This window comes from Notolabrus celidotus, chromosome 3, assembly GCF_009762535.1.
Source record: "Notolabrus celidotus isolate fNotCel1 chromosome 3, fNotCel1.pri, whole genome shotgun sequence".
NCBI lineage: Eukaryota > Metazoa > Chordata > Actinopteri > Labriformes > Labridae > Notolabrus > Notolabrus celidotus.
Window position 1 is genome coordinate 4,619,545 of NC_048274.1, and position 26,941 is coordinate 4,646,485.

Sequence of the window (26,941 nt, forward strand, 5' to 3'; positions counted from 1 at the left end):
CATTGTTTTTGACATGGAAAACATTTCTGTTCTTTTAATGATTAATCAATAATTGATCATTAACATTTCCAAAGATCGATCAAGGAAAATACATGAAATCTACATCCCTAGTTTAAACTAAATACATTAGCTTGAATTGTCATAAACTATGACTGCACAATATGGAAAAACATAAACATACTGTGTTTTCTCACCAATATAACTTTTACAACTAGATTCAAGGTCAGTGGAAATAATGTTTGCATTATATTTTCTTGTTTTCACTCAAACATACTACTGAAATCATGGTGAGCAAACCTTCTAAGGGCCTTTACCAAACAAATGTGTTGTCTTACTTTCAGAGTTGCTACAACAGCAGAATTTTGAACTTCTATGATACTCGTAAAAATCAAATGATAGCGATACCTGATACAAAATTTCTCAAAATGAATGTTTGAAATCCACGTTATTTTGATTTCCAGCCTGCACACAGCGCTGGCACAGAAATAACCCAACATGTGTCGCACTGTTGACAGTAATGAAAGGTTAAATATGATTCAGGGAAAAAAGGGATACTCAGAATTGAATAATTCTTCTAAATTATCATTCATAATTCAGAGAAAGTGGTGTGTGTATCTGCAGAGTGTGCTCTCTAATGCTGTCCTTTGATATTGTCAATAATTGTGCAGTGACATGACCCTCACTGTCAACAGTCTGCAGGTCTTGACAAATAGAGAACATTAATGGATCAGATGACATTGCTGTCTCTGCTCTCTTTCTGTCTGCAGCAGACATTAACTTCAAGTGTGAATATTTATGAGACTCTAAAGGGACTTGAAACGTTGTAATTTTGTTGACCTGTGAATGAGAACAGGTAGCGATATAGAGGCTGTGATGGAGGGCACAGCAGAGAAACACACAGCAGGCTGGAGGAAGTGTGACTTCAGCAGAAGACAATCATAATCCAGCACCATGCTGCATGTTTGTGCAGAGATGTGGACGTGCTTATAAGTTATTTGGAGCGTAACGACTCCAAAACAATCCCAAATAACCTTATTTATCTGTTTTACCACTTTGTTTCTTTGCCGGGGCTCTCTCCTTCTTACTTTATCTCTATGTTGATCAATCGACCACCACTGCTCCTTCTCTCTCTCTCTCTTCCACTTCAGTTCACCACTGCTCTAGTTAAAATATGACTGTAGATATGTGTCTGTCTTTAAGCTTATTTGCTTTTCCATTGTATTGAATCTAACAGTGACGGATATTGTATCATTTTTAAAGCATGTTGTATTAGAATATCATTATTTTTTAAATCTTACACATTCTGAAAACAAGATCTGGCTGCATCAAAAGGCATGGATATGACCTGGACATGTTCTGCTTTCAAGGATTTCTTTAGAAGTGTGCAGCCTCAGTCATATTTGAAAAGGTGACAAGCCTCTTTATCTTCTACTCAAACAAATTAAGAAAGCTGCTCCATGTGAAAGTTTGCTGACTGTAATCTGTCAAACACCTGCTGCATTTTTGTGTTACTGCTACATTCATGAGCTCGGTACTCACCATCGACCAGTTGCTGGTAGAGATTGCTCAGCACATTCATCAGGTTTTTACAGGCTTTCTTTGGCAGAATCTTCCACGTGAGGGCTCGCTTATCCTCATTGCTGGAGAAGCAGAAACACACAGTGAGCTCTGGAGCAGCAGAAAGAGGCCAAAACCAACACAGACAATTGTCAGACCAGGGGAGTGAAGACCACCCTGACGTTGTTGGGCTGGTAATGAGGCCAAATATGATTTGAAAATACTGACCGTACCTGACGCACCACAAAAATGCACACTCTTCAATTTTAAACAAGTCTGACGCTACAAAAATAACCACTTCCACCCAGGCTCCAGGTCTCTAAACTTAGAACTCATGACCTGGCAGTAATGTGGTCTGCAAAAAAGATCAGCAAAAGGAACAATGTTCAGCTCTTAGGTGGAAGTGCTTTACAGGGTATGTGCAGTTCACTGACCACACACAACGGTGCCATACAATATTTATCAAGAAAAAGGGACAGAGCAGTAAAGACAGATCAAGTTCTTTCTTTAGAAGTTAAAGGAAAGTTTTTTCGGTTTAATGCTTACTGGAAGATGGTGTTTGTGTCGAGGTCCACACAGCTCACATCAGGTGGGGGGTCGTAGAGATCGAAGTAGCGGGAGTCCAAGCCCACGATGAATGGACAGGGGGCGCTCAACACGTCAGCCAACGCCAGGGGGCACAGAGGGATATAAGGGCATGGCCAGTGGAACGGGAAAATCATCTGTGGGGAGACAGAAAGTTAAGAGAGGTGGAGGGAAGATGAAGAAAAAAGTTGGGGCAGCTTTGCTTAAGGTGCAGGTTTGTTGGAGTGTTTCAAATAGGTTAAAATAGGGATGTAATGAAGTTGTGCCTTCAATGAAAAGAAACACTTTCCAGTGATTTAAAGGAAATTGGTTGAATCTGAAATTCTATTAACTCCCTTCCTAAACAAGTTTTATTCTTTATTTTACTAAGACAAATCGAAATACACATACAACAATACTAGGCATCAATAATAACAAGAGATAGTGGTAATTATGTGATCACTTTGAAATCCAAAGCAGTAACTTACAGACACCAGAGCTTCAGTGACGCTGGTCAGTACTGCGGGTCGTAACGAGTGGACCAGGATCTTATGTTCAGTGACGGCAAACACCAGGAGGGTGACTGCGTTCTCTGGTCCGAGGTTCTGAAGCAGCGTTGAAAATCTACCACCACTGAGAGAAACACAAATCCAAACAAGAAAAGGAATTTCAATACAAATGGACCTTAAAGCTCATGTTTCTGTAAGCAAGTGCAGCTGAGGTTTCCATAACACTCACATTGTGTTACGTTTTTTCTCTATGTCTGAGTCAGGGGTTTTCTGTAGGTGCTTTTGTTTCCTGTCTCCTTATTGTTATGTCGAAATTTGCAAGTAAATCCAGGTGCTAATGTTGGCTTCAAATCTTGTTTGTCACAGTGTGTTGAGCCTGTAATGGACTTGCAAACTGTTCAGGATATATTTTGCACGTCACTGAATATCAAAAGGATTGTCTCTAGGGATGGGTACCGAATTCGGTACTTTTATCGGTACACACCGAATTCCGTCGGTACTTCCGAGTACCGATTCACGTAAAATCAAATGGTACCATGTTTCGGTACCTGAACGCATCCTTGTGACTGTGAGGGAGTGGAAGAGGAGGCGATTTTCCATACTTTCGCCTTGTAATAAAGTCAGAGACTGATCGGGTGGACGTCTCTGCTCTCAGCATCTGCGCGGGAGCGTGCCAAACGGAGCCTGCAGCTGACGGGCACGCGCACTCGATGCGAGGCAGAGCTGCAGGGGGATTCACTTGAGACCTATTTTATACAGTCTATGGTTTAGACTGACCCTCTCGCTCTGACTACCTGCCCTGTTTATAACCGTTCCTGTGTGCTTGAATGACCAACAAGTACGTTGTATGTCCTGTTATTATAAAGAGACAGAGAACTGACTTTTTCCCGTCCGAAGGCATTCACGTGTGTTCATTGATAAACTCCCGAAAGAGCAATTAGACGCCACGAGCACGTGTCAGCTAATATATCTAATCACCTATATAATCCTGTTTCTGTTCATTTCATGTTAAATGAAATAAATATGTTAAATCTTAAAAAATTTAGATTTTATTTTTAAACTAATTAACATTTATTACCACATAAACGCACAAAAAGTACCAAAAATTGGTACCGTTGAGTACCGGTACCGATTCCCAGGTACCGGGTATCGGTACCATATCGGTTCAAATGTGAAAGGTACCCATCCCTAATTGTCTCTGGACCTCAAGACTTTTTTAGAAAGTGACATTGCTGCTAGAAGAATGGAAGCATCTCTAAATTGTCAATAAAGAAAATATGACATACAGTATTAAACCTGTTTTTTAAATTGAATACCATTTCAGTCAACTTTCAAACTATTATTCTGACCAACCTCTAGAGTCTTTCCAGGATTTAAAGTAATTCAGTATCTGACCTGTATGTCTCCACAGTTCAGATACTGAAGTACCAGAAACCTTTAGGTACTGGAAAATGTGTTCCAAGGTGTGTTTGGACTTAATCCTTGTAAATAATTGTATTTCTTTGCCCCATAGGTGCCTGAGCTTTCACAGACACAACCTGTTGCATGAGATAAGAGATCCTGAGATCTGGAATGTGTTGAATCCATAAAATAGATCAACAAAGCAATTTACAGCACACATAAAACATGCCTCTCTTCAGCTTAAAAATGTCGTCTAGTTACATAAATGGATGTGTGTAATTGTTTATGTCTAACATGTCTGTTTCTGAGTTGCTGTGAATCATGTCACTGTGGGATCACAAGTCTACTCAGTATTAGCCGTAATGCTAAAACGGACCCAGGCCCGCACTAACATAATGAGACCTGGGTAGACCTGTGAAGAACTCTTATATCATTTATTCTGCCCACACAAACATTGCATTTGTGGATCAATTAGGAAGTAGTATATTTAAGCACTTATTAATTGTGTCTGGTATCTCCAGTCAAGCTTGTGTGCAGCTGTTCTCACCTGAGCGGCAGAGGAGAAGACACCGGCTGGCTCAACATCAGACTGTCATGAGGGGAGAGCTGCAGAAAAGGTGGAAAGTGAGATAAAAACCAAATGAGCACAAAACGTCTCCACTGAAACATTTAAATATTCATCCATAATGGAGGATGCAAACTACTGCAGCCCCCAGCAATCCTAGACAAGTTCAGAAAACAACACTACAGTCTGCAAAAAAACCAAGAGGATAATCACCCAGTACTAACATGCACCACATGCAGAAAACACCCGGGGAATGTTTTACGCTTCAAAACTAAACTTACCTGAACCAGGATACGAGGCCTCTGGGAGGAAGGGAAGGGAACTTTGTGCATAAAATGAGAAATGTGCCTGTGAAGAAGAAGAAGAAGAAGAATTAGGGGATGTGAGGCCAAAAATAACAGCAGCTGAATAATCTGTCAAAGCCCCCGTTGTAGAGGAGCAAGAGTTACAAGCAGCAGAAAAACATGAAAAACTGACTTCAAAATGAGCTAAATTGAATTAGCAAGATTTATCAGAGCACAAAATGTGGAAATTAAGAGATGAAAACAAGATAAATTACTTCTCGATGGGCAGAGCGTGCGGGCCGGAGATGGAGTAGCGATATAGGAATGTGAGGAACTTTCGGAAAGCGTCAAAGAAGGGCCAGTGGGAGAGCAGACAGATGCACTTGTTGGTGTAGACCAGGCGTGGAGTAGTGGGGCTGTTAGTGGTGCTTTTGGTGCCTGTCGGTGTAGTTTTGGTGGAGGGGGGTTTGTTTGGTTCCGGATTCAGGAGACCCAGGTGGGAGCGCTGCTGATCAGTCAGACACTCCAGGGGGTAAGTCTCGTAGAACTGAATGGCGGCACCGTACACCTGAAACAAGAGACATGTTGGAGACACAGTTAAAAACCTGCAGATGTGTTGTGTCTACACTACTGCATCCATTACATCTTTGTTCATCAAGAGGCAACACTGAGGTGGCCCCAAAACTGCCTCAATCCCCTTATACCCCTTTTCCACCGAGGCAGTTTCAAGGACGTTGGGGGTTACCGTGACCGAAAAGACCAACCAAACAAGTTTCCACCATTTTCCTGCAGTGAAAAAATAACACGGATGAAGCTAATGGATTCCAAGGCTAAGCAGTGGTCAGTCGAGGAGCTGCCTCCTTGTTTATTGCTGCAGTATCAATGATCTGATCCAAACCTTGGGGATGTTTTAGTTCAGTTGAAGTGCAGCTGGTAAGAATAATATCCTTTAATAACCAATCTTCCAACTTTAATAAAAAATCAGCCTCATTTCACCGGCTGAATTCAGCACATTATAAGTATTATTAGTTTAAAAAACAACAGAAATGATGAATCGATTATCAAAATAATTGTCTTCTTTTCGTCCTTTCTGCTGTTTTACCAACCAACTGTATTCATTTTAAAAACTGTTCAAGCTCTATTTAGCCGTTTTATTACATTGTTGAATACAGAAAGACCAATCTTTGTCCTTCTACACAAATGACGACCCTGACTGATGTAAAGCATTCCCAAACAGGTAACAGTGATCCAAACCATCTTAACCAAACCCAGTTGTTAATCTAACATTAAGTTTAAGCTAATCTGTAACCATCCTGTAGCCCTCTGAAGACGAGACGACAATCAAAGTATCATCACTTTTAGAAACATCCTCACTTTACAGTCAGCTCTTACCTTGGCTCTCTCACCCACACACAAATGGTAAATGAAACCTCCTGTCATTGTTTAACAATAACTTCCAGGAGAAGTCAAATGAATGCCTCACAATGAAAAGGAGTTCAGAGAGCTCTCCACAGGACTCTAAATCAGCCCTGCACTCTTAAATAAATGATAAAATCGATAACCCCAGATATAGGGTAAGTACAGAGCACTTTGTTTAACTGTTGTTGAACATCAATAACATGAGTGCCAACTGGGGCCAAACAAACAAACAGCCAGCTGGACCAGCATCAGGACTGAGCCAAATAAATCCCAGACTGCTTACTGGGAATATGAGTTTCACAATTCACACACAGATCAAAGCTAACAGGCTTATCTGCTGGCCGCCTGAGCCGCCTGTGTAACTGAGTTTCTGACATTTTCCCAAAAGAGAGGGACGTTGCCCAAGATTCTGTTTGCTGATGAAGCAGCAGACCAGTGTTTCACAGCACACATGGGGTTTGTGTGTTTATGCTGGGTTCAATGACTGGTCTCATTAGTCAAGTAGAATTGAAGTTATTTTTATGAATATATAAATGATAAAAACACAACTAATACTAAATGAATGTGTTATTAGCAGGATTTCATCCTGTTTTTTGGTCATCAATTAAAGTGGGATTTTAAATTATCACCACTTATTCAACAGACACTTTCGAAATCCTACACAGCCTGTGCATAACACTCATCTATGCCAAACATAAACATACAGAAATAATAAAACAACAATTAAAATAAAATAAATAACTCTTACGTCTTAGATGTAGAATCATGTTTCAACTTTGGCAGTGGTGAAAAGTGAGAAATACAGTTGCTTAAGTGCAGCACTAAAGTAAAATTTCAAGACACCCGTGCTCTACTCAAGTATTATGACCTGGCTTTGTTAAATGCTTGATTCTGATTGGTTAATCCCCATAACAATTGTGCATTATGTATCATCAATAAAAGACACAACCTGATCTTAACAGGTCAAATCAAAATCAACCTGCAGAAAGGAGTTTCAACTCCTGCACATTTGACCTCTGCCTGTTAACACTGTGGCAAAACGTTTCCATCAGAATTCTAAATCAGTATTCAAGCATGGAGGACATTTTTAAAAATTTAAACTCAATACTTTTAATGTATTAAAAAAGCACAAACTTTAAACTAGCGGTGAATGCCTGATTGAATCAGTAAATCAATAAAACCATCAATTTATTAGTATTCTGTGTCAAGTTCTTTCTGTCTTTTGTTGGTAGACAGGGAATAAATGGGGTGATATGCAGTGAGCGGGTGGTCCTGCTCACCCTGTTGACATTCCAATCCACTTTAACCACCAGCTCAATACGTTACCTCTTGCATACATCTTTCCAAATACAGTACAGAACACACTGAGACCTCTTCACTTCTACTTACAATTATAAATCAAAAGATCAAATTCTGGAGATATAAAAGTTCAAACTATCCTAAAGACATTAAATAGCACAAATCTGCTACAGTAAATTTTCGCCTACAAAACAATTTATGCAAAAATACTCACTTAGTAATATTTCTACTGATGTCAGAACAGCGGGGGCATTTTACATAATGAATTCTTTAATTTCTAAAATTGATGGAAGTGAATATTTCTCCAGACACTTAGTTACAGAAAGCTGGAGTGAGGGTTTAAAAGTATGGAATCAACAATATTAAGGAATATGAAGTGAACTTAGTTATTCAGAGGTGGGTCTTATCACATGGTGAGGTGTTCTGTGTACACATAGATCAACAGGTGAGTGAAACATGGAGTCCACAGACGACCAGAGTCCAGCTGAGTCTCCCTCTGACCTTGGCCATTTAAACACAAGTCAGCACACACTCTGTTTTCAAAAAGTATTCCTCTGCATGCTCTACAGAGGACTGTTCCAACTCACATACATCCACACGCACACACACACACACACACTAACATGACTCAGCAGTAGCCGCAGCAGAGCACAGAGGGTTTGGCACCAGTGATCACCGCTGACCCCTGACTGGCCTTGTTCAGCAGAACCGCTGCCATCTAAACATCAGCGGGCTTTGGATGTTATTTGTTTTCAATCATGATTTTGTTTAACCACATAATTCACTAATATGTGTCAACATGAGAGTCATCCCATCTGGAGTGCTTTCCAAACCCACAGACCAGCACAGTGGGAGGGGGCTTGTGTTTCCATTTTGGAAACCAAAAAATGTGTGTTTGTGTCAGTTTGTGTGGATAAGCTGCGACAACTGGAGTTATGTTTCTCCAGGCAGCACGCAAACCAACACTTGAATGTTGTTTTGTCACACTTGCATGATTCTTTAATAGTTGTCGTGTTAATAGCAGTCAGCAATGTCACGTTTTGCTAACCACAATGCAACAAAAATGCAGAAGAAGTCAGAAGATGGTCCTGAGAGAATTGACTTTAAGCTGGCAGGACAATGACAAGATGGACTTCATTAGTTGGTACTTGTTGAATTAGCTTTGGTGGAAGAACATTTAGTGATCTTTGATGTAAGACAGCAAATCTTTTTGAAGGTTGGAGCAAAATATCAGCTTATTTGTGTATGTCCACAACAACATACATCTAGAACTGCAGGATACTTTCAGCTTTAGCACTTGTTCCAGCCTGACCTGAGCTGCTCCTCTCAAACGTGGTGGATGATAAGTAATGACTCAACTTTTGATCAGTGCTGGAGATTCTAAAAGTCGCTTCATACATTCTGATTTATGAGAGGAAGTGTCAGGGGCAGGCTTACAGGAGATGTGCTCTCAAGACTGCAAAATCGCCTGCATGCTGATCTCGAGTTTGTGGATGAGTGTGCGATTGGCTGTCCTGGATAGTTTTCTAGTGGGTTGAAAATGGAAAAGTAATAACGTTTTTTACCTCCAGCAATTTCTCAATAGTACAAAATGCTTTCAGTGTCCATCACAGTTTTCAGCTGTTACAGAAGGACCTCTGTATATTTTACATCTTAATTAAAATACTTCAGTTGCAGCTGAATGGTTTGTCTGATTTGGTTTGTCCATGTTCAGAAGAACAATACATTGATCCTCTGTATCATTGTAAAATGACTTCTACGTTCACTTGATCATGTAGAGCATAATTAAATAATCTGTATGAAAACTATTCAACTGCAGCGACCCAGAGAACATTATGTTAACGGTGATGTTTACACTTGTTTGCATGTAAATTGTTTGTTTGTTTGTGCTAAATGAAGTGCCAGAAGCTCCATAAAGGAGTGAGTAGAAGAGTCAGTAAGTATGCATGGCTGTCTTGAAATAAACACACAACTCAGAGAGATCTTTTGAAGAGCAAAACAAGAAGAACAGCTTTGTGAATACTGTGAATAAATAAGTTTCAAAAATGTTCATTCAATTACGACATTCTTCAGTTGTTTGTCAGGAGGCCTGTCGTGCAGAAATCCCACAAGATGTTAAGTAACAATGTTTTTAACTGACAAAAGAAGGAAGCATCCTGACCCACTTTCCCCCCTGGCATGTGGGGCATTGTGGTTTTTCTCATGTCCCATTATATACTGAGTTTGTCTGTGGTCATGTCAGCTGTGTAGATGACAGTTGAAGTCTGTTGTTGAGGTGTAACCGTCACTGGTACTGTCTCATACCCAGATATTTCTAAACAGTGTGGATGAGAGAGGAAGAAAAAGAAGGCAGAAAAGAAGAGACTACTTCCACCTCTATTTACCTTCTCTCCAGAGGCTCCGGTGAGGACAAAGGTGGAGAAAACAGGGAGGGAGTATTTGGTGTTAGCTGGCCAGCACTCAATTGTTGCCCCCATGGGAAGGCAGAAGAGAGGGACAGACTCTGGCAAGGGGAACGACTCATAATCCTCCTCTGGGTATCTGCTGAATAAACCTACAGGTGGAGGGGGAGAAAAGAAAAGCCAATTCAGAGAGCAGATCGTTGCCACCTCTCCCTTGAGATAACCAATTAACATGCAATTTAGATGCAAACCCACCTTTCCATTAAGTCCTGAATGAAACAGAACAAGCTAGATTTATTATAATCACAGCAATAATGTAAAACTTCATTGAGCCAGGGATCAGCTACAAGTATCTCTGGCTTTTTAATAAGCAATCAGTTCAGGGTAATCAGGCCTCTGGGCCATCCGTCAAAGTTGGTGGGCACGGAAAAGAAACAATGAGGTAGTGCTTTTATTTAGTTAAATCCTTATCCCTATCCTGTTGCATCGAACTTTGGCTTTTACAACTGCGTTCTGCAAGTGTTTAGTAAATATACAAGCTGTAGAAAACATCTTCTGGAAAACAGTTTGCAAGTGAATTGAGCAACTTGTAGCTTAGTTCTTTGGACACATCAGCTAAAACAGTACAAAGTCAAAAAGTATACTTCAAAGTGGAACCTTTGGGCTCTACATTAAAACTGATCAGTTTCAATCATAGACTGTATAAATAATGAACGTAGTAACCGTGACGTCACCCATCTGTTCCTGAGCGCTGTTTTGAAGCCAATCGTCGGCGGCAGCCATATTGGTAATGGGGAACTCAACCAAACACAGTGTGAGGTAAAGAGGCGGGGTTTGAGCCCTAGCCAAAAGCTATCTGTTCTCGCCTGTCAGTCAAGTCAGTCATGTCCTTAAATGGGCCAAAACTCGTACTCTTAATATCTTCTGAAGCGTTGTGTTCGAAGAAAATTCATGGGCTTCATAGTTTGAGACCGGAGGTTGCCGCTTGGTTGAAACTGATAATTTTCAGCACCTCCAATTAATCCTGAGATGGCATCAATTCCATTTGACTGAATTGATTTGCCAGCTAGATTTCCCTCACTGGATTTCCTGTGTGATTTAGGTTGACAACACTTCCAAGACTGTACAGTAGGTAAAAAGCTGTAGATGGAAGATGGCTGGTTCAGAAATTAAAGTTAGTCTTCCTCTGTACAAAATACAGTGATAATCTCAACTTCAGTTTGAGACTGGATTAAACATGCATTAAATAATGCTTTGTTATTCTCTGACCTTTTTTAAGACGGCACTTGTAAAATGTCTAAGTCTTGATAGCAGCTCTCCACTACACTTACTGAAAATGTGTTGATAAAAACTGCTCTGAGTATTCATAAGTACAGTCTTAAACACAGCAATTATTTTGCGTATGAATAAAAAACATCTGGTTGTTTAGCTTCCACATGTTCCTATTTCTTCATCCACTTGTTGCTACCCTTCTCTATTTCAAGATGTGTGTTTTTCAGCTGGATCAGTTTCCTCTCCTCTCCTAAAAGAGCCCTGAGACTGAACTAAAACTTTAATTGTAGCTGTTAAAGCAAATCAATAAGAGGGTTTAATGAGTTTAAAAGAGCTGCAGAGTTGGAGAAAATTCTCCTGCTCCTTCACACATGTATTTTAGTTATTTCACTTTACAGTTGAATATTAAAAATAGAGATTGATTTATGCAAATGAAACTAACAAAGCATAAAACACAGAGTTCCTGCCAGTTCTTTGTCTCCAACATTAGCCTCCTACTTTGTGAACACTGGGGAATGATTTGCTTTAAATATAAATGAGCACATTTATTATATTTCATGTCAAAATGAGAACCATACATCTACCAACAAAACAAACTCAGCTTGCTCACTCTGGATTAAACTGCTGCATGAGTGTATAAATAAAATCAGATGTTGCAAAACATGTCTGTTTCCAAAAGTCAGCGCTCGAAGCGTGCTGGAATCTTCCTGGCGTGAAATGTTGAAAAATAAACTTCAGCTCTGTGGGCTGACTCATGCAAAACATTAGTGAGAAACAGATAGGATCTCTGCATTCACAGTCTGCTGCATTTTCAAGACATGTTCAACAAAACACCAGCCAGCCAGTCTGAGGCTGAGCCAAACACGCAGCGCTGAGCCAACAGTATTATCACTAGATGACAGCCTTCTGTCAGTGTGCTGAAGAGTCGGATGGATTTAATGTGAAAATGTTTAATATTACTCACATTACCGTTAAATATATTGGTGATGATCTAAACCCTTAAAAGAAGAGAAAGATTGGCCTGTAGAGGCTTATCTCAGCGCTCTAATTCTGAAGCATCAACACGCTTCAACAAGTCAGAGCCTGCATGAACAGCTGCAGCAGGATGTCCTCATGCAGCAGGTTTACTCCACAGAAGAGTCCTCTACAGACACTTCTTTACAGTTGTAGAGAAAGTGCAATATTATAATATTTGTGACTCTTTAGAACAACTTATCCAATTTCAACAAGTGGCTCTGCAAACAAATCTCAGATGATCCTCATTGTCTGTTTCTCACATAAGAAAAAACGTAAAGAGGAAGGACTGCGAAAGGTGAGAGTACCCACCACGGTTATTTGATATCTGAATCTTATCCCCCTGGAACAGGAAGGTCACATCAGTATTCAGATCCTTGCACACCGGTAGTTACAGGATTAGGACGGCTTACCTGCTTTGTAGGCAATGGCGTTGGTTTTTGCCACAGACTTCTTGTAACACAGGTATACCGAGGAGCCCCACTGAAAACAAGATCAGGAACAATCAGCATGTGAGCATTTAAGAAGCCACATTAGAGGTGAAGAGAGAGAGAGTGCATCATTCAGGGTTTTATGAGACATTTCGGCTCTTTATGACTTAACACCTTCTGAAAACAGGGAGCATCTCTGATTGTAAATGAAGGTCTTCATGTGGCTGCTCCACCTGAAACTCATTATGGTTCATGTTTTGCAGACAAAGAGTCAAAGATGGGTTCCTCAACTTCCTCTCACTAATCACTGTTTATACAACATTTTGGCGGAGTCTTGTCCTCCCTGGAGGGATTCTGTTTTGCATCACCACCCACTCACTATACTGTTCATTTTACAGTAACTACCCAGCTACCAACTAAAAATAAAAACAAGTTAATGCTAAGTTTGGATTTAAAGACCAGCTTTTTTGTGAGTAGAATAACATCAAACATAATATATGATATTGTTAAGTTTAATGGTAAAGTGTGATGTAGTGATCTGGCTAATTGAAAGACCTTGAAGTTGAATCTTTAAGATGTTGTTATTTTTAGTGTATCTTGCTACAACTGTCTCCTATGTAACGGCTCTTTCTGCGACACACGTTGTGCTTGCAAAGTGTACTTTGGTTCTCTGTGTGTCGATGTCTGTAACTTTGTGTTTTTTGATGCTGACTGTGTCAGCCAGGTCTCCCTTGAAAAAGAGATCTTTGATCTCAATGGGACCAACATGGTTAAATAAAGGTTAAATGAAAAATAATAAAAATACAGTAATTACCATTGTTATGGGGTTTTAACTAACCGGAATCAAATATTCAACACATCCAGGTGAATAGAAACAAAGCGCGGTAATAAGATGTTTTGGTTTGTTGTGGGTCAGGAGAGTGTTAGATTATTTAAAAGAAACTGAATGTAGAGAGGGATGTTATTGCTTTTGTCATTTTTTATAAAAGTACATTAAGACAGTTTTGTCTCTTAGTCTTCACATAGCTACTAAACAACATTTACAGCACTGGTAATCCAGGATGTGGTTATCCTGAAAGGTTGTAGCTGGAACAGAGGCAATCCAAAAACAATGAGGCTTGCAGGGACAGAAGTAAGATCGATAAAAGGATCTAAGATAGAGAAAGGAAAAGGATTTACAAACCCGGATAAAACTGATCCAGATTAGACTTCTGAATAACTGAGCCCTGAGCTCCTTGTTATTTCTACAAAAGATGTCAGCCAGTATGATCTCTAGAGACACCTTTATGTACCGTCTTCAGATATTGATGTTTACTGTTGATGAATCAGAACTTCATGCAGAACTAGAAACACGCAGACTTGACTACAAACACTGAATCAAAACATGTAAGAAGAACATCCTAATAAGCAGTGTTGCGGTAAGTTTTGTTCCCCAGTGTCTCTCTCACCATGCTGCTGTTCAGGTTCTTCTCCACCTTGCAGAATGTGTGTGGGGGCGTCTCTCCCTTGCTCGGGATGATGATGCAGATGTCCGTCACAGCCAGGGCGGTGTGTGGCTGACTCTCAGGCGCCCGGCGATAGGTCACGTAGATGCGCTGAGAGGAATTCCCACTGATGTTGGCGGGGCGTCCAGAGGGCGTGGTCTGGATGATGTGACAGCCCTGCTTCAGTCGCTCCTTCCACTCATACAGCGCACTGCAGGGGGGACGACATGGCAGTCAGCCAACAAAACTCAATATCAATGTGTGGTTAATAGAGTGATTAGGGTGCAGGAATAATCAACACAATATGCCGTCAGTATTTCATTGAGCTAATTAGGTGGAGGTCCTTGTTTAAGTCCTAAACTGGGCATCTATCCCAGAATGCATTTGCTGACATAATGGAGTTGATTAATCTTACTGTTGGTTTTGCATCTCATAACCAGCAAAGCAGAACTAATACGATTAATGGAGAGATATATGAGCTCATATGGAAGCCAGGCTGAATGTATGATGTAGTGCTGAGTCGTTGTTTTTACACTCGAGAGAAGAAACTTAGAGGGAACAGATTCTCTGGTTTCACTTACAGAAGGTTACAGTGTGTGCTCGGGTTTCTTTGTTATTCTGATTTCGTTAAAGACGAACAGCTTGCAGCTATGTTGAATGATGCAAAGTGAAAGAATACACCTTGTTTAAAAGTCAAAACTATGATTATTTTTGTAAACATCGAAAGAGGAGTTATTTAACACCAATACGCCACCATCTTGGTTGCTCTGATCTCAACTAGGACAGTCACAGGGATTCAGGCAGACTGTAGACCCAGAAAATCAGATATAACCTCAGAGTAAAGAAACAGGATGGAGGTACAGCAGGTGAGACTGGAAGAGAAGGATTCAAACTTCTGCACATTGAAGTTTTCCTTGCCATGTGAAGTAAAGAGATTCCAAGATATTCTATCATTTGCAAATAAGTTTACAATCAAATGTTACTTAAAGCTGGGGTTGGTAGACAGATTTAGATACACTTTATGTCCCGATGGCAATCAATACATAATGTGTTCTTAAAAAAGAGCAGGGGGAAAAAAAGCCGCTATCTACAGCTGGAGTAAACCTGGGAAAACACCAACCAATCCCTGCCATCAGGAGCCGAATTATGAAACCAATCAAATCCTGTCCTGCTGCTCTGCCCGCCTCCTGCAAAGCGTACATTTCATGTTTGTTTGTGTTTTTAACTTTCACTATGATCATGTTTCGGTGTTTTTTTACCGCTGAGTGAGACATGAGTTGACGTAGTGCAAAACACAAACCATGTGCTGAGGACCGGTTTTGAATCAGTCGTGATCATATGGTCGTGAATCAGTGGCGCTCGTGCATGTGAGCGGGGGCGTTGTTTTGGAGGGGGGGGGGGGGGGTTAGACGGAGTCCTGAGGACATGCTACATTCAAATTCATGCTAGTTTTCCCTGACTACCAACCCTAGCTTTAAATCTTTTCAATAAGGCGGATAAAAGCCAGATCATCTGTCTGCTCTACACTTCATGTTGACTCTTTGTTGGTTTTTCCTCAAACTGTTCAAAATGTGCAAAAGTTCTCTGCTTGCAAAAGTGATCGATTCTTACCAAAACACAAAAAGAGAGCATCATTGTGTAAAAGAATGAAGCACAATCATCATTTTTATCTTTGTTACCTTGTTTTAAAAAAGCCAAAATCAGTCTCTACAGTCCCTGTGCAAAGTAAATGTGTGATTCTGTATTGAAGATATTTTAAAACGTATCTTCCAATGCACCAATTTCTCCCTTATTGTCCTTTCTAATAACTCTTTACTGAAATTGGTAATTTTGTGCAAATGTATCTGAGACCAAACAATGTCTGAACTTGTTTTATCTTTTATTGTGTTACAGATGAGTTTTTAAAGAAAGAGGAAAACTTTTAAATGGTGATCAAATTTAAATGTGATTCTAAAAATCTAATAAAAATGTGGATTTGTTGTACTCCACAGTCCTCATACACCGTCTGCATGAAGATTAATGTATAGCTCAGAGTCTGTCAAAACATATTAACCCAGTGCAGCTTTACAATGAGGCACAAGAGGACACTCACACAAACCACTTAGAGGATGAATGCTCAGAGGTACATAACAGGAGCGGTCATTTTAAACATTCCTCTTTGTGCTTCCATTATGCACTTATCCTCCATTACTGTTTCAAGTGGAGCTCAGACAGTGTGTGGTAGTAAACCAGAGCTGAGAAGAGAAAATAATTTCAAGTGGCTAGCTAGCTGTGAGGATGTTCATTCTGTCCGATTCTCTGTTTCGCTGTGGTGATTCTGCTCTGCTCACAGCAGGACCAAACACTGTGTGGATGTTTTTCTCTGCTGTGAAATCAAACTGTGTATGTTGTTCTCCTATGTCCCATCAGACAAGTGTAGGCGACGTGTTCTTTTATTGACAGTGCCACCATTTCTTTAAACATTTGAACTGGTCTTGTGCCAAAAAGATATTCAAAATATCTCAAACAAGCTGTAGTCGTGTGAGGAGGTCAAAGTTTCATGTAAAGTCCCCAATCAGACGGAGTGTCATTCTACAGTTAGAGGCATCGTTTTCCAGTAGGCAGTAGGTGTTTTGCGCAATGCTCATGCACCCTGTGTGCATTGCTTTTTCAATATTTGCAGCTTGTCATGTTTTTGCATGAAGCTCTTAATGACTTGAGAAAAACTGAACCTTAGCAGAAAACATGAGAAGAGTTTTTTCCCCTTTCCAATCAGATGACTCTAGTGGTGAGCCCTCTGTGGAGGTGACAACTGAGATTACAGTTGCTACTTGAGTTCTGGGTGAGCTGTTTGAGGACAAGCAATTCAGTTGTTGCTTTGCAATAATAAAAAAAGGAGCAAGCTTCTTCATAAATGTTGATATCTGGGCAGGGACTTGGCCTAACGTTAAGTTGCACACCCATACAGCGGGCGGCCCAGGTCCGATTCCAGCCTGCGGCCCTTTCCCCCATGTCATTCCCTCCCTCTCTCCCAGATTACTGCGCTATCCACTTCCCTCTCCTCTGTCAAAAATGCCCCAAAACATAACTTTAAAAATATTAATAATAAAATAAAAAATAAATGATGATATCTAAAAAAAAACTAAAACACAGTGCACTGTGAAGCTCATGTGCCAACCTGTCTTTTTTGATAAGGGCTTCAGAGAGAGAGAGCTGAGGTGCTCTCCCTACACTCAGTAAGTGTGAGTGTGCCTACTGACTGAAGCGATGATGAAATGGCATGTGACAGTGACTCGTTGGATTACCACCTCTGCTCACCAGTGACCTGGTTGAAACCTTAGAGGTGCCAACGCTTCTCATATTCTCCTCTGCTTCTCAAAGAGAGAGGAGGGAAGATCAATATCTGTATGTTGCTTGCAGATGATTCCGTCTGCAGCATGAGAAACACTTGACTATCCTATAGAGCAATAAGTAAAGATGGATGTAAATGATGTCTAGACACGCACACACACACACACACACACACACGTCAGCTTCCCATTAGTCTCACAGCGTCTGGGAAGTGCAGCCCTCCGAGCTTTCAGCACACAAAGCTGCTGATAGCGTCTGAGCAGCCTCTGTGTCAGTGCCTGATAAGCACTGCACAGTGTGGTGTCAGAGGCCAACGCAAGCCTCCTTAGCATTGTCACCACCTGCCTCTGCCAGCCTGAGGTGTGGGAGCTCTGAACAAACAGTATTGTATTCCTGTATTTCAAAAGATGTTGCTGAGGACGACACCTGTAACAGGGCTTCACACTATTCCACTTTTTGTTGCAAAAATCACAAAAGGGGAACGACTGCAAGGCAGACAGAAACTGACTGCCGAGGGGAAGAAACTGCTGCACTGGAGGATTTTCCGGGCAGAGCGGAGCACTTTTTTTAAGCTAAAAGCACTTCAGCTTTTAAGAACAGACATGATATGGATGACTTTTCCAATAGGGACCACAACAGCACGGCTCAGCAGCGCTGAGTTATATGGTAAGAAGAATTCTGACAGTTCCAGAAATAGCTTCAGCGTTTGCTGATTATTACAGGGAATGAGGCAAATAACAGATACAGTATGTTGCACTGCATGGATAGCATGACTATGTGGGTAACGTCAGCTCAGAATTATAAAGGAAAATATGAATCTACATGTTTCAAAAAGCCCCTTTTTGATATATTCTACATCGAGTGAGTAAAATCAGGGACTACAACTTCAAGCTGTGCGAAAAGCAAGTTTCCACCAGTCAAGAGGGGTGCACCATGAAGCAAGAGGGTAAGCTCTTTGCGTCACATATCTGTCTCTTTTCTAACCATGCTAACTTTCTCTAAACTCATAACCTGGTTGGGTCATAACCTGAAGCAGAAAACCTGAGTTAGCAGAGAAAGTTTGAAACCCAGCCTGATGATACCTGATGTCTCTACCTGGAGCCAGCTTACTCAAAGAAAGCCTGCGTACTGTGAGCTCATTTTTTGGTGTTCTCATCTGTGTTTTGGTACATAATACCAGCTTTGCTTCCTATTCCTCAGAATAAGAGCTGAAGTGTCTTTATCCTAAAATCATCCTCACTGTCATCAGAGTAATCTGACGTTACCTGTGGTCGTGTAAATTTGATCAAAATGCAAAGACCATTAGAAACACTTTTCTACCAAGCAGACTTCCCAGAACTAGATTTACAGAATGTCTGCAGAGACACAAAAGAACCCGTCCACTATTATCTGTCTGCTACTCAACAACATTTATTGAAACTCTTTCTGTAGAGAAACTAAGACAGCTGTAGACAACTTTCTGTACTGGATGGAAATAAATGTGCTGTATTCTGTTCATACCTCTTGATAGGAAGTTGGAAATTAAAAATGTTTGAGTACAGATTTAGGTTCAGCCATTCAGGGCTACAGCTGAGTAGGACTGGACTAGGACTCATCCATCTAAGAAGCAAAATATAATTTCTTATAGACCTCTGCAATGATCCCCGGTTTCATCACATACTGGCAGCATAAATCAACCTTTATAGAGATCGCAATGTCACTGTGTCAGTCCGCCATTCTGGCCTGAGATAAAATTTCATCACGACTATTGAGCTATGGTTCAGTGCCATAACATTTTGTTGACATTTACGAGACCAAGAGGACAATTAGAGGAGCGTTTGGTCTGTCTGTAACAAATTCTTCAGATCGTTTCATTGAGCAAGAGAGAAATACAACTCCACAAAAAGTTTTGAGACTTTATAAAATGTTAATCCAAACAGGATGTGATGGTTTGCAAGATATTTAATTTAGAATCATGTAAAGACAACATAACAAATCTTAAAACTGAAAGATTTTATGTGCTCTCAAAATCTAGCTTACTGTTGGTGGCCTCCTGATGTTAATGTGAACTTGGTCAACATTTTACCTGCTAAAACATCAGTAAACAATCATTGTTGCTGTTAGCTTGTACATCTCAAAGCACAACTATGCCTCATTGAGCTGCTATTGTGGCTGTAAATGTTGGACTTATTGATCTACACAATCTGAAAGGTTACTAGACGTCGCTGAAAAACTAAGACATTCAGAGACACGTTTGGTACTTACCCCAGGTCAGTGAGGGGTGGCTTGTCGCGGCCTCGCCTGTAACACAAGAAGATCTGAGGAGCCATGAGGCCCCCGTTGTTAAGATCAGCTGAATGTCCACTTGGTGTCTCCTCTATACATGTGTACCCTTGCGGCACCTCCTCTCCCATGGACCGGATCACCAGGGCCACATCTGTGATGGGCGCCTTTGGCTTGGCCATCTTGTGGCAGACATCATCAAAGTGGATCTCCTGGTCCAACGGTTTGGACGGGTCCGTCAGACCGGCTACCACAAAGTAGTCGGCTACACGAGGGCCTTTGTCTTCCATCATCTCCCATCACCCCCGGCTGCCTGCACAGATAGAGAGAGAAAGAGAGGAAGAGAGACACAGTCGGGAAGAGAGAGAGAGGGAGAGGGGGATTGATTTTCATTGTTGTAGCAGGTACAGACGGTTCTCACGTCCTCGCTTTGGCAGTAAAATGAAAAAATCCAACAGTCATAAATCTAACTGAGTGGAGGACAGGGGAAGGGCAAATTAAAAGAGTGGGTTCAATGTGGGGAGGAGGAGAGGGACTTCAACGAGGGACCAGCCAGGCAGCTATTAACAGTTGAAACTGTTAACTGATGGTCTTTGACCAGATCGACTTTAGTTCACATGATCAGCTGAAAGTCCTGCATGCTAGTTCAAGGACACAACATGGCGTGGGTCAAAAAAGGACAGTTTGTTTTTGAGGATTTGAACTTTCCTCCAATTCTAAACTCTGAACGAACAGAGCTGAAGCCTGGTTGGCTACAAAGGCACGAGTGTGCATGTTAAAAAGGGAGCAGCGAGGTGTTTCTTCACACTTGACATTCTGCCTCAATTACAGACCAGCTCCACATTAAAACCTGCTGATGAGAAGCTCTGTGATATCATGGAGCCCATTAAGCTGGGTGATAAAAGACAAACAGTCTTCTCCTTAATCTGTGTGAAGAGCGGCCTGAGGGCGACAGGTCCTGACTGCACAACGTCATTCACACTTTCTGCAGGAGCACAGGCGGGGAGGAACGCTGACATGGATCTGGTCCGAGCTGAGGAGAACAGTGATGTCAAGTTCAACTAGTAAATAAAGAGGACAGGACATTTGCAGTGATAAAGAGAGCCTTCAATAAATCTTGCAACTAGTCGAGAGCTGTTTGAGGGAATAAACGTTGTGTTTCTTGAGAACATCCTCAAAAGTCTCCAGAAGTGAACTCTGACACAAGTTACACAGTTTTAAGACTAACAACAATCCCCTGGTTGAACCACAAAAACAATGGGAGTGCATTTTAAACAAACTAAACTCTTTTAGAACCCTTTGAGGACACATCTACCCTGATCGAGCTCTGCAACTGACCACAGATTGTTTGCAGTATTGTGATCTCAAAGCCATGCCAGAGAAAACAGAGGAATTAGGACCCCTGAGATCATGGCCTGAGACAAAACTGCCGAGTCTGAGTGGCAAAGACTCAACTGAGAAGGAAATTAATGGTGTGAGGAGAAGCTGAACTATGGCACGTCTTCAAAGAGCAGCTGCTCGAGGCGTTGCCGAAATTAGGTGTTAAAGAGTTTCTGCTTTCTTCTGCAGTCTTCATTTGTGTCTTTAAGGGTGTGTGGTTCCATTGTGGTGCAATTTGATATCAGAAGGAAATTAAGAAACACGTGAAGGAAATACTGACTGAAATAAGAAACTCTTGATGTGGAGTGATACTTAAGTTCTAGAAAAAGTCATTATCAAACATGTCACATGAAACGAACAACACCAGACTTCTGTACTGCTTCAGGGTTACGATTCAGTTTTTCACTCCTAAAACACAAAGGCAGATAATAAATCACTTCACAGGATCACCTGCAGAGACACACAAAAATTCAAACTGGAAAAAACTCAAAGTCATGTCCTATTCAGCTATTTTTCGATTTTACAGACACTGCCTTGAGCCAAAACCCTGACATGATGTTTAAAAAAAAGAGTAGCACAACAGTCTTCTCCCTACTGACAGAGCAGTTGACACTTTGCATTTAAGTCCAGCAAAATGCTGAAGAACTAAATGCTGTACAACACTTTTGTTTAATAGAGGACTTCTTATCTTCAGGGAGTGGAGGTGTAGAGTAGACTCTCAGTCTGCCTCAGTGACCAGATCCATAACTCAACCTCTTGACACTCGCCTGACTCTCTCTGTGGGTGAAAAATAAAGGTTTACTCTGCTTGTACTTGTGCACTTCTTTTGGATACTCATGCAAAAACATAGAAACTCATGGGTTTCTCAGAATGTGTTTCTATATGTGTTCTAAGGATGTGTGAGTAGAGCTGGGCGATATAGTAAAGGATGTTATTCATATTTATCAGGATAAATATCAAATTATTATTTCATTTAAATTTAAAGGCAGATTTTGCCCATGTGAGACTTGAATACTGTTTGTGAGCTTGTATCTGGATTAAGATCTCTGATAAACTTCTTTAATCCCTCATTTCTGACGGTGCTAACAGGAAGCAGGTCTTTAATGTAAAATGAGATTTTTGTGAAGTTTTAGTTTGTAGATTCTTATTTTTCTCAGGTTGAGACAATTTGCAGAATTGTATTCAAATTTACAGCAAACGTCTTTAAGCCCACCTACTTCTTAAGGCTGATTTATACTTCTGCGTCGAATCGACGGCGTAGCCTACGCCGTAGGTCCGCGTAGCTCCCGTACCTACGCAGAGGCCTACGCACGTAGCTGACATGCACCTCCTCCCAAATGTAACTACGCGTAGAGCCGACTCGGACCGCAAGCTCTGTGATTGGTCAGCTCAACGGCTTTGTCTTTCCCGCATTCACAGCACATCGGCCATGTATTTCATCTCCTCCTCTCTATTCTTCATGTAATCATGTCTGTATGATAAACAGCAACATGTATCAGCTGTAGATTAACAGAACACGCTCTGAATCTCTGTGGAAAAGTAAACAGAGATCGTAGCAGGACCGGAAGCAGGCGACCGGCTATCAGAGAGACCACACTGCCCTCAGGCGTTTCGGAGGAGAATTGCTGCGCGACACAGACACACCGACGCACAAGTATGTGGGGCTCATGTCCGCGTCAGCCCCTGCTGCGTAGGGGCGACGCAGAAGTATAAATCAGCCTTTACTCTGTTCAATGCCGTCGTCTTATTCTGTTTAATGTTGGGTTGCAACTAGCGTTTAAGGCACATTAGAGCCCCCTGCCTTCCAGTGGTTGGGGGGTGTAAATACAGGTTTAAATATATCAAAATGTTATAGAACATTTGTTATATTCATATTGAGAAAAATGATGTAAGGATAATTACCATAATCGATTTATCACCCAGCCCTATATGTGAGAAATGTATGCAAACAAGAAGCACTCAGATTGTGTGCTGAGTCTCAAGTCCTCCATGTTTGAATGCAGCTGAGTCCAAGTCAAAAAACATGAGATGAGTCCAAGTAAAGTCCCCATTATAAACTCTATTAGCTGCACCTCTTTATGCTTTCTGGCAGGAGCAAGACAGCAAATGAACACAAATGCTGGTGCCAACCCTTGTTAGCTAAATAAATTGTTAGTGCTTTAAAATAAATAATTAAACAGGCTTTCTCTATAATTAAGTCAGACTAAGTTTCTGAGTTATTTTTTAGGCATCTTCACTTTCACTGGATGAGACAGCTGAAGAGAGATGTGGGGAGTAGAGAGTGGGAGAAGACATGCAGCAAATGGTAGTGGGCCGGGAGTCAAACCAACAATCACTGCGATGAAGACTTTGGCCTCTGTACATGGGGTGCATGATTATACTGCTAGGTGCCCTGATGCTGAGGCATTTTGATCAGGTTTAGTCTCATAAACTGTTTGCTTATGTTGACAAGAGATGAACTAACATGTCACTGTTATATTTTAGATTTAAAGCTTCCACACTGGGACGGTTACTGGGTTTACCAAAGCGTGCAAATCTATGTCCTGCAGAACCGTGCACATCTGGATGAAATACAGAGTTTTAAAAGGGAGTTTCCTATAAAAACATTCCCAAGTTGGTGTTGCAGCCAATGACAAAGTCTCACCCAGAGAGTCATACCATTGCAAGCAGATTTTGTAACTCCAGACTCTCTGCTCAATTCTATTCTGAATAATTCAACTGGACAAGCTCTGTGACTCCAACCGTACGCAGAGAGAGAGGGCATGTGAAGAGAGGTTTAATTAGCAGGGGGTGTAAGCTATTTTAAATGTGTGGGATCAGGAGGAAGGTGAAAAAGCTGCCAAATTCAGCTCTGCTAGAAAGACCTAAGCTTCCGCCGCAGACACGTAAACCTGTTAGTGCCTCCTTTATTCACCTCCTCACCATCAGAGACTGGTGTAGGTAAAGAAGAGATCTAAGTAAAGACAGTCTCTCTCTAGTTTGACCTCTACTCGTGCATCTCTTCCATCTGCATGTCTGATGGTTGTTTGTCTTTCTACATCTGCAGTGTTGAGAGTATTTCAGGTAAAAGTGTTCTTGTGACACATGTTGCTGCTCTGACTGTCAAGATGCATACAAATAAAAACAGTGAAGTTATCCTCTAACTCCCCAAATATCTGGTAAAGAAAAGGGTTCATTAGCATACATCTTACAAAAGCTGGGTGCTTAGTGTTCAAATGAAATTATATCTGCAGGGTAAATTAGCCAAATATGGCCAAATAGCGGGCCATTTGTGTGTCTTTCTCTGATTATCACTTCCAGCTATTGACAGATGGTGAGAAAACGCTGGTTCAGTGTGTCCTGGCTGCTGCTCTCAGATTACAAATGCATCTCATCATTTCCTCACAGTAAGAAGCCAATGAGACAGAAAACAGTCACTGTGAGGTTGTTTTCTACGCCAAATGATATCTGGTCGGCCCGATAACGCAGAAAAGACAAGGGGAGTGAGGTGGACCTTCACCGGTGGTCCAATGATCCCTCTTATGGCAGCAGGACCTTCATGCCAAATCACATATTTAAATCTGCCCTTAAAACTGGCAGCTCTCCAAGGGTTATCCAACAACTTCAACCTCAAACTTGTAGATCAACTGCTTTGTACCTGTTCTACACTCAAGAAAGCAACATGGGTGTCTGTTTTATCAACATGAGAACAACATGTAGCTTCTTTTAATTCATGTTTAGTGGTTAAACATTTTTAAATCATGCAGTTTTAACATGACATGCAAAATCCTTAAAACTACAAGATTGCTTTATGTCAACACAACCTAATGTGTTTAGGTAGGAATCCCATCTGCAATACCTCTCCAGAGCAGAAGGTGGCAGTAACATGCGACAGGCCCTATTCATCAGCCAAGGTAGAGTGCTTCTGGCAAAGAAGAGCCATAACGGGGAGTATGGAGAGATCGCCTGTGACTGACTGCAATTGGGGCACTGGTGGCCTAGTAGTCCAAGCGCGCCACATATCCAGGCTACAGTCCTCGTCGCAGAGGTCGCCGGTTCGGCTCCTGGCCGGTCGACATTTGCTGCATGTCTTTCCCCGCTCTTTACTCCCCATGTTTCCTGTCTCTCTTCAGCTGTCCTGTCAATAAAGGCGAAAAAGCCCAAAAATATAACTTACAAAAAAAAAAAATAAGCTATCCATAATCATATCACACAAGTTATTGTGACCCTGGATAATGAAGTCAGATCCTACCTTAGTAAATATGTTGAAACAACCTTTACAAATGAAGTTGGACCCAAACATGCCAAATAAGTAATAGTAACGTCAATACTTTATGTTCACTCAACATATTTACAATTAGTTGGTTCAACACAATTGTGTCCCGCTAAATGACAGCATTTTAATTAGGTGGAAATTCTTTCCATAATTTCATTATATTCCCCCAACAAATTATTTCTTTGAGTGTAGGTGCTGCTCAGTTTTGGACATGCAGGGTTCTTCTGTTGATGAGGCAATAACATAAAGAACGTCTGGTTGGACAAAGTAGACGTAGCTGTCAAGGTATCAACAAGACATCTGAAACATTGGATTGTGCTTACCAAAAGTTTGTAGACAAGAAATAAGCAATGACTAATGGTTGGGAAAGGTTACACACAGGAAGTGAATGCACAGAAAGTCCTTTGTTTCAATAACTAACCACCCTGACGTCCTCTGTGTACGCTTTCTTGCTCCTTAAGCTCTCTCACCTGACATCAAAAGCAAATCAAACATTATGCTGGAGGAGTAGAAATGATGCTGACGAGGTACAGTAAGCATCAGGGTTTGAAGCATCCGGCTATTATAAGGCTATAACTGACATGTGGGGGAATACGAAGGTTGGGTTATGTGTAGGGAAATACTTGGTCAACGTAAGAGTGGCCACAGGAGCCCTGAGGGCTTCACATCTGTACGAGCATCCTCAGCCAAAGACCACAGTCTACATTCAACATCCTGTCCAACACGCAGAGCAGACTCATAAATGTTCCAGTGTTACAGCAGACTGGAGTAACATCCAGGGGACAGGATGTGGGACATGATGTGGGACATGTGCTCACTTCTCTTTCAGGAATATTTTCTTGGGAGTTGAGTACATTACAAAATACTGAAAATTCTTTCAAAATGAAACAAGTTCAGTGCAGGCTGGAGCACGGGGAAAGTCAGCACTTTAGCTTAGTTATATAAATACAGATCTCTCAGGTCTGCTTTTGGTGGAGGATCAGAAGAGCTGAGGCACAATCGGGGCAAAAACAAAAATAGTGGTGGAATAACACACACATTCCTTTTGCACCTTCAGGTTTGCTCCTAACACCCTCCACTATAAAAAGCCGGCATGTGAGCGAGTGTGTGGAAAAGCTGACAAGACAACACGTAGCCTGAAGAAGAGGTGAGAAAGTGAAGAACCTCTCTGGTGTGTGCCAGCTCAAGGTTAGGGGTCACATTCTTGTATTGACACGGGCTTAACAAAAGACAGAAGTGGTCGACCTGTGTGGGTTCATCAAATGCAGGACAAGCACATAAAACATCGGTTCAGTTGTTCTCCTTTCAAGACAAATCCAAAGCACATGCAGTCCATAAAAAAAATCACATCATGCATAATAAAGGAGGGGTGCAATAACACAAGGTGTTGGCCCTTCCAGCAGCTATCTCATTTCTTGCAAAGCCATGCTTCTTTAAGGACCTAGAGGGATTTTGCATGAAACTCAACTGGCAAAAACAGCCCTGGGTATCGCTTCATGTAACACACAGAAAG

General features: G+C 41.3%; 1 protein-coding gene across 4 annotated transcripts in view; it reads right to left on the reverse strand.

Annotated features, from left to right (window-relative positions):
* Positions 1-26,941, reverse strand: part of LOC117810532 (C-myc promoter-binding protein-like) — a 92,247-nt gene that overhangs the window by 47,488 nt on the left and 17,818 nt on the right. For all 4 annotated transcript variants that reach the window (XM_034680416.1, XM_034680414.1, XM_034680415.1 and 1 more), the window contains exons 2-11: positions 19,776-20,106; positions 14,166-14,412; positions 12,700-12,769; positions 9,983-10,152; positions 5,156-5,448; positions 4,878-4,944; positions 4,579-4,637; positions 2,610-2,754; positions 2,104-2,279; positions 1,540-1,640 (exon numbers count right to left, since the gene is read on the reverse strand). In XM_034680416.1, the coding sequence (XP_034536307.1) occupies positions 1,540-1,640; positions 2,104-2,279; positions 2,610-2,754; positions 4,579-4,637; positions 4,878-4,944; positions 5,156-5,448; positions 9,983-10,152; positions 12,700-12,769; positions 14,166-14,412; positions 19,776-20,086 (1,639 nt within the window). In that variant the 5' untranslated portion in view covers positions 20,087-20,106. The remainder of the gene's footprint in view (positions 1-1,539; positions 1,641-2,103; positions 2,280-2,609; positions 2,755-4,578; positions 4,638-4,877; positions 4,945-5,155; positions 5,449-9,982; positions 10,153-12,699; positions 12,770-14,165; positions 14,413-19,775; positions 20,107-26,941) is intronic.